The sequence below is a fragment of the Artemia franciscana genome, unplaced genomic scaffold (genome assembly GCF_032884065.1).
Source record: "Artemia franciscana unplaced genomic scaffold, ASM3288406v1 PGA_scaffold_1180, whole genome shotgun sequence".
Lineage (NCBI taxonomy): Eukaryota > Metazoa > Arthropoda > Branchiopoda > Anostraca > Artemiidae > Artemia > Artemia franciscana.
Window position 1 is genome coordinate 2,521,257 of NW_027062618.1, and position 12,685 is coordinate 2,533,941.

The following is a 12,685-nucleotide window of genomic DNA, read 5'->3' on the forward strand; positions in this document are numbered from 1 at the left end:
AATGTGAATAGGGACAGTTTTTTGTTGTTGTTTTTCGGTTTGTAATCTGCAATCATATCTATTTCCAATTGGCTACTATATATTAAAAGAAGATTAGTTTTTGTTTCTTTTATTTTTTTCTATGTTATCTTATTTTCTTTTGCTACATTTTTGTAATTATGATAATTAATAATAGTTAATAATTAAATACCATATAGTTAATATAGTTAATTTCATTGGCTATTGGATTTTGTTGTTTACTAACTGTGTTGTCAGTTGCTTTCAACATTTACTGTTGGAATCATTACCTGAAATCAAATAATACAGATCCAGCTAATATATAATAATTAAATTATATAGTTAATAATTAATTAGTAAAATGTTTAATAATTAAAAATAGAGGAAAAAAGAAATAGCGGAAAAATTGTTAAATATGAAAAGATCAATTCTACCGAAGCCACTTTTTACTGATAATTCTACAAAAGCATGTAATTAAAAAAGATGCCACTTGAAATAGTCTTTTAACTTTCTAAAGCCATATAACTGAGTTATATGATTTGAAAATATTTGAATCATAATTTTATCTTTGAATTGCCTGGCGAAATTTCATTTTAGCACGCTATTTGGGATTTTTATTAAGAGTTAAGACGTTAATTTTTGAAAACTATCTTTTCTATTTATTTTGGGAAAGTATGTTTAGTTCACTTAAAATCTTTCCCTTTTTTAATCGCTTTTGACTTCCACGCAGGAGATCTTAAAACCAATCCTATCAGGTTCTTAAGAGATTGAGTGAGTCATATCATTAGAAATACGGAATAATTTGATTAGTTTAAAGAAATCTGCTAGAAACATTAAACAATGAAGCGAAAGCATATTTTGTTTAATGAAAGTATAGGAAAGTAACCTCTCTTTCTCTCTTTGGTCGTACTGTATTGCTTATTGATCTTTAAATATTGAACACATAAGTATAAAATGTGATAATAATATATTGCAATAAATTAGGGCAATATACTTAATAAAAAACTATCAGCAAGTGGATCATGGTTCTATGAAATAAGAATATGAAAGCATCAATAGGGTACTTATAAACTTTATTCAAAGCTATTCCACTTATAGCTCCCTTGTGGAGACAAGAATCAAAGTACTTTTGGAGCAAAGAACAATCGTGGGCAATTGCTGCTCTAAGCCACTCGACTCGTGGAAAATGTCTCGGAGAATATTTTTAGACCCAGAAAATTTGAAAAAAAACTGTAAAAAGTTTTTAAATCAAATTGACGAAAAAGCTGGGAATAAAGTTGTTAAAGGTCGGCTGCACTATGATTTCGCAGCTTTAGTAAGAAGATAAAACTAGTTTAATCTTCCCGCTTATAAACAGAAGCAAGCGGAAACAAAAAGAAAAAAATATTAAAAAGGAGTAAATTAGTTAAAAGGAGTAAATATTAAAAAGGACAGCAAATTCAAATTTTGAGCAATTGCATTTTACAACGATCCACAAAACTGTAGGCTACCCACAGAGCAAAATTGAAAATAAATGTAAAATTATAGGAAGAAAAACCTCAATGAAGTCAATGAAAAATAGTCCAGCTTTCTAATAAGAAAGCAAGTGGTCACCTCTTATCGTTGCTTTTTCTGATTTGATTCAACTAGTCTACTTTCATTGTTGGTTTTCCTAAGGACACACATTGTAAGGTCAACGATAGTGATCATTTTTATAGGTGCAAATAGGTTGGATTGGAATTCCCTTTGGAGGGAGAGAACTGTAGTTTCTTTTGATGTTGCATAGTAACAATTTGTCCGGAGCGGGGGGAGGCTTGGGATAAAAGACGACTAACGATTTTCACAGATATTACTAATTAGAGCAGCAGGTTATTTTGTATATACAGGGCGACCCAAACAAGACTGAATGCTAAAAATATTCACAACTTTTTATTTTTAGCTATTTTGTTGTTTATGATGTGCAGAAATGCCTCAAAATTATTGTTTTTTTTATATTTTGATAAATTAATTAACTTAACTCAGTGAAATTATCATCGTCATTTAATTACCAGAAAACGTCACTTTAATAACAGAGTGATTGAAAGTGATTTGGAAGAGTCATTCAACCAACCAGATACACTGAAAGAGCTTTAGTCAAAGAAAATATTGTATTCATTTCAGTGACTATAGACGTCACTTCAATAATGGTAAACTTCATTTTAATGAATAATAGAAGATGCCCTTGAGAAGAGCCAATATTTGTTAGGTAGAATGGAAACAGTTTCGGAGATAACATATTTCATTCTTAGTTCTTGAAAAAAATTAATGAATTACTCATTTTCAGAAAAATAAAGTAATAATAAAAAACTAAAATATTTTTACCCTTCAGTTTTATCTAAGACACCCGTATGTAGTATGTAAATTCAAACAATGGCGACCCTGTATGTAATTTCAAATTACAGTAGGCTGTACGAAAAATTTTGTTCTATCTAGGGCTATAAAGAGAGAAAGGTTGAGATAGTTTTACACATTCTGCGGATGAAGAATGACAGGTTGTCAAAGATTGTCCTTATCGGCCAACCGTCTAGGGCTAAACGGAAAGCAGGTCGTCCGCGGTTGAGGTGGGAGGATGTCATAAAGAAAGATTTTAGTGAAATAAGAAGTTCCTGGGAGGGTGTAATGAGGGAGGCTTCGAATAGATTGGGACTGAAGAGGAGCGTGCGTAGCTGTGTTGGCCTCAAGTGGTTTGGTGCTGCGTTGAGTTTTTAGTAGTGGCAGAAGTATGTAATATATGTTTTGGTTTATTTCCTTTTTCTTTTTCTGATTTATGCTTTGTCTTTTTTTTATATGATGGGTTTTCAGATAAATATTTCAATATGTTCCGTCTAAATAAAATTATGAAACAGGTAAATAATGCATTAAGCTTGGTTCTGTCTTTGATTTAATTTTGACAGTCGGATTCCACCCATGGTAGTGAATTGACCCTCTGCATGGCAATACGGGACCTGGGGACGATCCCCATTAAGGCAAGACTGAGTTACAGGCTTACTGCTTGTCCCTGTAAGCAAGACCCAGCAACGTAAACGTCTTTTCGACGTCCTATGCCATCCGGATCTTCATCTTCTTCACTCGGATTCTGCGTCATTTGAGTAAAAGAAAAATTGCTTGTGGTGGGCAAATATTAGTTTTGTTTCATTTTAGCTAAAAATTGGAAAAAAAATTACTTGTTTAAGCCCTCAAAATATGATTCTGGATAAGCAAAAGCTTATATTTGTGCAATTTAAAAGTTTACTATTTGTATTCTTTTTAATCTAAATTTTATAGCGAGTTTCTGTCGCGAATAATTTCCTAGGAACCTTAAGACAATTTTGTTTCAATCACACATATTAAACAGTTAGACTCGATCATAAAGTTCGATACATCTGTCCGATTCCACTCAAAGAGCTTATCAACATCCAGGCTTAGATTTGCCAGTAGGCCCACTAGGCCCAGGTTTATGGCACACAATGCCAGAGGGCGCGATAAAGTATCACTAACTTCTTTTTTTCTTAACAAAAGCTGGACTGATGTGATTTATTTTCGATGTGCCGGGTGCAGTCCGCTGCAGCGCTGCCTATTCACTGAAAAATGATCTTAAAAAAAACAGGAGGTCCGTGGTCACTTGTAAACTATCAGATGTCTCCCAAGGAATGGAAACCAAGAGTTCGATACCACCTCTCTCTCTCTTTACTTTCGGTTCATCAGTTGTGCTCTGATCAAATTTTCAGTTGTTCCTAGAATTTTCGGGGAATTCCCGGAAAATCTCGCCAAAACAGACTGACAAAAACGCTTGGGCCTAAGAACATCAAACTTTTAAATCCGACCCTTCAACTTCTATCAGAAGTTAGCTTTGATAGTATGATAGTTTGAATAGGGGAGGTTTGTTTCAACCCTCCCCATGAGTGAAGCACTCTTGAATTCTCGTATGACCTCCAATATTACCTTATAAGTCTTTGCTTGCCCTTGACGTATCACCAACTTAGTCAAAGAGAAAAGAAAACGCATAAGGGTTAGATTTTGGTAAGTATCAAATTACACTAGCGACAGTCACGCTACAATGTCTGGCGAGTTCATTAAAAAAGTAAAAAAAAAACTAAAAAAAAAACAAAAAACAACATTATCTTTGATATGAGTAATCTACAGTTTCTTTGGGGATAAAGCCAAAATTCCTCTTTAAGATATAATGAATCAGTTTTTCTTGCTTTTCAGTATTATTTAAATTCAAATTCGAGTAAACAGTATTATTTAAATTCAAAATCGAGTATACACAAAGTTGGCCTAGGTATGTGGCCGCTTTGGGTTAAAGAAAGTCACCGAACGCTTGATGGTGCTGATAGCTTTCTTCTCGACACTAACGCAAATTTCACTCATATGCTTTTCTCATAGTCTTTGAACTTGGTCTTAATAATCAGATGATACCGAGTTAACTAACACCTATAGAAGTTAGTCATGACTTCCATGTTAAGGTAACTTAAAACCCTTATTTATGATGCAAAACATATAATGCTATAAACTTGTTATTCTCTCTTTAAATGAACCGTTTTACTGTACCCATACCAAGGAAGCATAACTGACGATGTTGGTTTTCTGATCTCCAGTGGAGCCGTAACCATCAATGCAATTTGTAGATAATTTAAGAAAAAAAATATATAATAAAAAACAAAAAGATACAGTTATTTTTTTTTGCTATTCTTAGTTTTAAGCTTAGTTGTTGGACTTCGAGTAGTTTTTAATAAAATCAAATAGAAACGCTATTTTCATATATTTTACCAAATATCATTGGAATGTCCCCCTCCCCCTCCTATGGCTCATTAAGCCTTATATTGAGCAATTAATGGAATTAAAATATCCATAAACTAAATAGCCAAGGGAGAAAGGGACAATATTGCAATGCAATATTTAAAGATGTTTTTTGAAGATGTTTTTTTAAAGGTGTTTTTTTGAAGATGTTTTTTGAAGATATTTTTTTGAAGATTTTCTTTTAAGATGTTTTTCGAAGATATATTTTTAAGATTTTGTTTTTGAAGAAACTTTTTTAAAGATACTTTTTGAAGATATTTTTTAAGAAGTTTTTTGAAGATTTTTTTTTTCCAAGTACGGTATAAACAATTAGACATTCATCATAAGTGTTCTTGACTCTGTGGGTGTAATATCCTAAAAAGGATTTCTAGTTGAGGAGAATGGCGAATTTGTTGAAAAGTGCTACTTCCCACCTTTTATAAGGAAGATGTCCTCTTTAGGCATATTATCTTTGCTTTTTTGGACCTTAAGAGGACCCAGTCTTCCCTGAAATACTGGCATTTAAGGCTGGATAACGTTGCGTTAAAGATAAAGCTTTTATTAATGCTGACTTAAAGCGCATTTTGTTTAGGAGTAATACCTATTCACAGCATTGCCATTTGGGGGGGGGGGCAGGAAGGAGCATGTGACCCCTTCTTGATTTTTATCCCCTTCCAATAAATTTTCGAAAATACCTTTTTTAAAGCCTTTTGAAGAATGTATTTTTCTATATTAATTAACAAAATAAAAAGAAAGACAAATAGGCCTACGCCCTTGATTTTGAAAAATACATTTTGCCGACAAATTTCGTGAATTGACGCCACTGCCCGTTCTTTACTTAGCCCGTTCTTTTACTTGCCGGTTCTTTACTGCCCGTTCTTTACGTTGTTTAGGAGTAATACCTATTCACAGCATTGCCATTTGGGGGGGGGGGGCAGGAAGGAGCATGTGACCCCTTCTTGATGTTTATCCCCTTCCAATAAATTTTGGAAAATACCTTCTTTAAAGTCTTTTGAAGAATGTATTTTTCTATATTAATTAACAAAATAAAAAGAAAGACAAATAGGCCTACGCCCTTGATTTTGAAAAATACATTTTGCCGACAAATTTCGTGAATTGACGCCACTGCCCGTTCTTTACTGCCTTTGGACTTGTAACTTACTTTTCGTCCCCTTCTCGTCTTTTGAGTGATTCCAGATCTTAAACAGAAGCTCAACCCCACTGAAAGGACGTTTTGTGCAAAGACAGTGTGCGTTTCTTGTGCGTTCTTGAGCGAGATCCTTGCTGAAAAGACGTTTTCACGGAGAGGAATCACAATTATTAAATAATTTTTTTTATTAAATTAGTTATTTCAACATTTATTTAATAATTAATTAAACAATTAATTAATTAATTTTAAAATTTAATTAGAAATTAAATAATTTTGGAGAGGAATCAAAATAATCAATAATTTTGTACTGATGGATGTTGAAGATTACTATCGTAGCTTTCAAAAAATATTTAGTTTGTCATAGTTCGTTTTTAGTGTTTGTGTTGTGGTAAAAAAAACTCTTATTTCTTTACTTAATTTGTTAAAAGATATTGTTGTTTAAGTTTGATAATAAAACGAAAACAAAGAATCCAATTTTGAGTAAGCAATTAAGTAGCTATTTCTAAAATAAAAATCCCTTAGAAAAAAAGGGCATTGGCACATATTGAATCATATATTATATAATTGATTACAGGATAAGCATTCAGGCTTGAACCTTCTGCTAAAGATTGATTTAAAAACTAAGCAAAAGTACAAAAAAATATATTTCTTAAAAAAAGTGTTTTTAATATTCTATAGAATGTTGGTAAAGTATTATAAAACACTTTTCGCATAGTTCTTACACAATGATAATAAGTATTTTTGAGCTAAGTGTTATTTCCGTAAGTTTCAACACGCTGGGGTGCCCAGTGTGATTAACCGACCAAATTTATTAACTATTATTACTGTCATGAACTACATGAAGCTTTATTATTTATAGTGCGATTTATAATGTATTTGAATTTTTGGTTGAAAAAAACAACTTTTTTGTTTACGTAGACTTAGTGAAGAGTACTTCCGGAGGCTATTAAAGGTAATTCAAATAGATCTAACCCAGGGCGAAAACTGTAAAAGCAGTGTTCTGCACGAGGTGCACGGTTACCACCCGATGGGGAAAAATAATAGATTTTTGTGATTTTATATTAATTAATGATTTTCTTTAACAGTCTAGTGATTTATCTGCTGAATTAAGTGATTTTCCTTAATCAATCCAATTTATTAATATAATACGCATAACAAATAAAATACACCGGGTCGCCACGGAGAGACAGAGCTCGTGATTGTGGTGACCCCATCAATATTTATAACATAAACAATATTAGTTGAAGATCCAATACCCAAGTCCACGGCCCGCCACTATATTACGCTTATTTAGGTAATATAAAAAAATCACTAGAAATAGTGATAAATCACTAGGGGTGGCAACCCTGCATAGGTGTAGGCTACATATATTGACTCTTAGGAAAAATAGGGAAGACAAAGCACAAAATATACTTGAAGATCACAATTTTTCTCCCAGTAGAAGTACCCTGTAGACCAATTTCAGTCAAGTTTGGCCAAACATTGTTATCAAACGTAACAGCTGTTAACCAAAATTGATAGAAATTAAGACTTGATATTTTATTATTTGTGTGTTTAGGCTGTCCAGGCACAATCCAATTTCGGATTGGGAAACAGGAGCGACTGGTTAGGGAACAGAAATATATCATGAAAAAGATATAGTGAAGTTCTACTGTACTGAAGAATGGCGAAAAGTCCCAGCTCTTTTTTCCTCCACCCCTCCGACCAAATGAATTTGTGGTTAAATGCCACAAGAAACATACTTTTTACGTTTTTTTTCGCCGGTTATGTGCCTTGATTTTTTCCTTTCTTTTTCGTTGAAGACTGTAAAGTCTGGAATAAGGTGTTCGCATTTTTGAACCAGTTTAAGTTCATTCCATTTCTGAATAATTTTTTTTATAACTAAAGATGGAAAGCTTTCCCCTTTTCTTTGACTATTTATTCGTAAAATAGTTTATACCTTATCGGAACAATCTATTCGGCCCTTTGAAAGCAAATAAATCATTTTTGAACAGATTGAAAATGCAATAAATAATTCCTTTTTGGGAAAAGTTATTTCGTTGGAGTTATAATTATTTAAAGTATATTGTTGTAAAGGCATCTGTTATTTCTTTAATGCAAATTAGAAATTTTGTAAGGACCCGTTAGTTTTCATGGGCAGTTGTCTCTACAATCAGTTTTCTCCTGAATACAACCTGTTTCTTTTTTTTTTTTGACGACTAGATTTTACCATTATTTATTTAAAATATTGGTTACTGGTTAAATTCCATGATTGCAAATAACCCACAAGCAAGCACTTTATCAATGCCATTAGAGCCCATTTTGCCTTAAAAAAAAGAAAAAAAGAAAACTTTTAAAGCAAACCAAAAAAAAAAAAAGAAAAGAAAAAACAACAAAAGATGAGAGAGAGAGAGAGAGAGGTCCAAATTGAATGTGACTGGAAGCTAGAACTGCACGTGTGGACAAATCAAAATCGTTAGGCAAAAACAAAGCAAAATAAATATAACCGGTTTTGACTAGCTTTTACTGATATAACCAGTTTTAACCGGACATAACCACCTTGGGACCAGCTTTCGCACTAGAAGGGAAAATACCCTGTCATAAGAAAATTTCTGTACGTTTCATTTTAAAGGATTTAAGGAAAACAGGCAATTCTTAGGAGGGTGTAAATAGGGGTACTTTGAATAGATTCGGATGGAGAAGAAACGTGTGCAGCTTTTTGGCCTCAGGTGGCTCAGTTCTGCAGTAAGTTGTTAGTAGTACTATTTTAACCGGAACTAATATATATATAAATATATATATATATATATATATATATATATATATATATATATATATATATATATATATATATATATATATATATATATATATATATATATATATATATATATATAATATATATATAATATATAATATATATATATTATATATATATATATATATATATATATATATATATATATATATATATGTATATATATATATATATATATATATATATATATATATATATATATATATATATATATACATATATATATATATATATATATATATATATATATATATATATATATATATATATATATATATATATATATATATATATATATATATATATATATATATATATATATATATATATATATATATATATACATATATAATTATATGTTTATATCTAGGGACACATTGGATTGCTTTACAGAAAGGTTTTGTTTTTTTTAATGCTGTGTGCAACCTCCTCAACTTCAATCACCTTGAATACCTACTGAACACGCACTTCTTTTAACTTTAAAGCTTATTTATACTTTTAAATACCGTTAAATGTTGATCTCATTAGTAAGATATACCACTAGATATACCTCCTTCAAAGATGGAGAAGATCTTTTTTACGTGGTTCTTTCATTTTTATAGAAACAAAAAGCGTTTCCATCATCAAGCACTTGTGGAGGTTCGCATATTAGATCATCTACGACGACGGGATAAAGATTCACAACACAACATCATTAAGATGCTAGATTATTTCTACTTTAGAAACCATCTTTGTATAAGCTTTGAGTTGTTAAGGTAAGAAAAACTTTGTTACTTTAAACTTTTGGTTAAGAATAATTATAGTAATAATTATATTTATTGAATGCCCTAATGTGTCAAAAAGACAAATCGTGGAGTAAAATATAAAGAAAAAGGAACAAAAATCATACATAGAACACTAATAAAACAAGCATATCCAACAGATGAGGCGACAAGCGCCGATAATGATTCCCCATTAACATGCCCGATAATAATACCCGATAATAAAGCCCAAAAATAATTAATACTGCCCGATAATGGATGCTCAGGCTCCAATTTTTTGCCCCACCGGAGGGAGGATAATCTTCAGGAGGGATGATAAAGGCTATTTTTTTTTTATTTTCAGTTATGCCTGTTTTCTGACGATATATATTTGGAATCAGCTAAAAATATTTTTTTCTTATATAGTCAAATGTTCTTCTAATACTAGTAATAATTTTTGTAATAATGTTAATATTATTTCTTACCCATATACATTAAAAAAGATAACTAATGGAATAAAACATTAAGAAAAAGGAACGAAAACAAAATTACACAAAAACACTAGTAAAACGAACGGATCCAACCGTGATAAGGCGAATATGCTGCTAATCACTGCATAAAAAAATTATACGTCGCTGGAGGTGCACATCCGTGCTTTAAGAGCAGGGGTGCATCACTTGCACCCTTGCTTTGCACATCTCTGCTGCTTCAATACGGACTGACTTTTAAATTTTCAATGATACCCTTTGTCAAATAGTATACATTAGGAGTCAGCAAGAAAGAATTTTGTTACTTTTAGCTCGATTTTTTTAAAGCTCCTCGAGTTTTTCTCAATGGTTAAAGTATTCAGTTTTTATTTTTAGTGATGAGAAAAATATGCCGTTTTGGTCCCGAAAGCATGAAAGTAAAACATTATTCTGGTCCATTTCAATCACGCTCTTTCGATTTTGAATGTTTTGACAGCAAATATTGGGCACTTAAAAATTTGGCCATTGATGCAATTGACGGTGTTGTCTATTCCAGTAAATTTTTCTGTGTCAACCGAGGGCTACTGTCCCAAAATATTACTTTTGATCACCCTTCCATGGCCCACTAGTTGTCCAGGGATCGAGGATATCATAGAATCATATATTTTGTTTGAATGCCGGAATGTGAATGAAAGGCTGATGACCCTGAAATAGCGTTGCCACCTATTTGAAGTAAACTGTGCCAGTTTTTCGACTAAAATTGTACCACAAGAGTTATTTGTTCCGTCTAATAGTAAGTTAACAATTACCATAACAAAAAGAACAATTTTGATAAACTAAAACTTAATACGGATATTTGAGTCAGAAAGGAACAAATAAAATTAAAATTTACCGGAAAGTTAGTATTGTTCCAAAAAATTTTCAATTGTACCACATTACACCTTTCAGTTGTCCCAAAAATGGTACAAATTTTAAGCTTTGGCAATGCTGCACTGACGATTCTAAGTAGCAATACACAACTGTCTGTAAAATTGTAACCCTGAAGTGCGAACCACAGCACATATTATCCAAAAGTTGAAAAAAAAGACCTAGTGAAAAAAAATTGCAATCTGACACTGATTCAGGAATGGTATTTATTATTTCCGTTAATCTTTTAAAGTAAAATTTTATTGCGAAAAGAAATTTATGGGATTTCGAAAAAAAGCCTATAACCCCATAAAAATGGCGTCAGCTCAAAATAAAAAGTGCATCTTTGGAACCATCACGGTGAGAAACATTTAGTAGGACAATTACAATCCTCCACTTTTTTGCTTTTTTTTCACCAGGGCTAGCGAATAACCAGAACATCATGGAGATTTTAAATGCCTCATTTAAACGGAAATTAAATTTCCTAGTGCCCTTTTGAAGTGACAAAAAAGACCGGAGGGCAAATGGTACAAATGTTAAGGTTTGGCAATGCTGTACTGATGATTCTAAGCAGCAATACACAACTTCCTGTAAAATTGTAACCCTTGAGTAATAAATCTTAACACACCGCAACCAAGAATATGAAAACTAAGTGCAATTTAACGTTGTCTTGGATAGTTGTATATTGGGAAAGCTGGATGAATTCAGGTGTCGTCATATTTCATTTTATTTATTTTGTTCGAATGGATGCTTTTTATGAATTGTTTAGAAGAATTATTGCGAAAGATGGATATATTTATGGATCTCAAGCGAAGTTTAGAAACGGTGAAAAAATTAATGGAAGTAATGTAAACCTGTCGTCTCTATAGGGAAAATTGTTGATTTTAGGAAAAGGCTTTCCTTTAGTTTGTTAATTTAATATCTTTCACGAAATGAGGTGATTACAAATGGCAATGGAAAAAAGAAAAACTTCAAAACTTGATAGAGATGTTTAATATAGACTATCCAGGCTCTTAGGCAAGTCGCAAGTTTTTTTAGTTTTTTTTTTTTGTCTTTCCTTGGTTTATAAGGACGATTTTGATGATTCGGGAGACGAAATAGGTAAAGGGCTCTTGTGTTTTATTACATGAAGAAAAAATGGTAATAATTCATGTAAGGATGGTCTTACTTATTAGGTGTTTTTCTATATAACACAGGTATTACATTCTTGATGTTGTTTCAAACAGTTCGTGGTAACGAACTGTAAGTAAGGAACGGCTCGGCTCAATAGTAACCGAAACTCTAAAACACGAAACTTCAATACCAATAGATACATCAAAAGAATTGAATTTTTATGCTGATTTCGAATATATAAGTTTCTTCAAGTTTAATCTTACCCATCAAAGTTACGAGTCTAATAAAATTTGCCTTATTTTCGAAAAAAAGGGGGAAACCCCTCTTAAAATTCTCAGAATCTTAATGAAAGTCACATCATCACATTTAGCGTATCAGAGAACCCTGGTGTAGAGGTTTCAAGCTCCTATCTCCTAAAATGTGGAATTTTGTATTTTTTGCCGCAAGAAAGATCACAGATGCGTGTTTATTATTATTATTATTTTTTTTCTCAAGGGTGATCGATATCGACCTGATGGTCCTAGAATATCACGAGAGGGCACATTTGAATAAGAAACTTCTAGCGCGCTTGTTAAGTGACCAAAAAAAGTGACATTTTGGGGTGCTGTTGATATTGGAGATCGGAGGGGTATCTTTCTCCAGGATTAACCTCCACTCGGTTATACCTTCCTTAACTTCCCCCTTTCTAGAATGCGGCATCAAGTTGGGTGCTTGGCCGCAACACTGATTTTTATAGAAT

General features: G+C 32.1%; 1 protein-coding gene across 2 annotated transcripts in view; it reads left to right on the top strand.

Annotated features, from left to right (window-relative positions):
- Positions 1–12,685, top strand: part of LOC136041241 (uncharacterized) — a 226,863-nt gene that overhangs the window by 140,440 nt on the left and 73,738 nt on the right. For both annotated transcript variants that reach the window (XM_065725844.1, XM_065725843.1), the window contains exon 7: positions 9,323–9,475. In XM_065725844.1, coding sequence (XP_065581916.1) covers positions 9,323–9,475 — 153 coding nt within the window. The remainder of the gene's footprint in view (positions 1–9,322; positions 9,476–12,685) is intronic.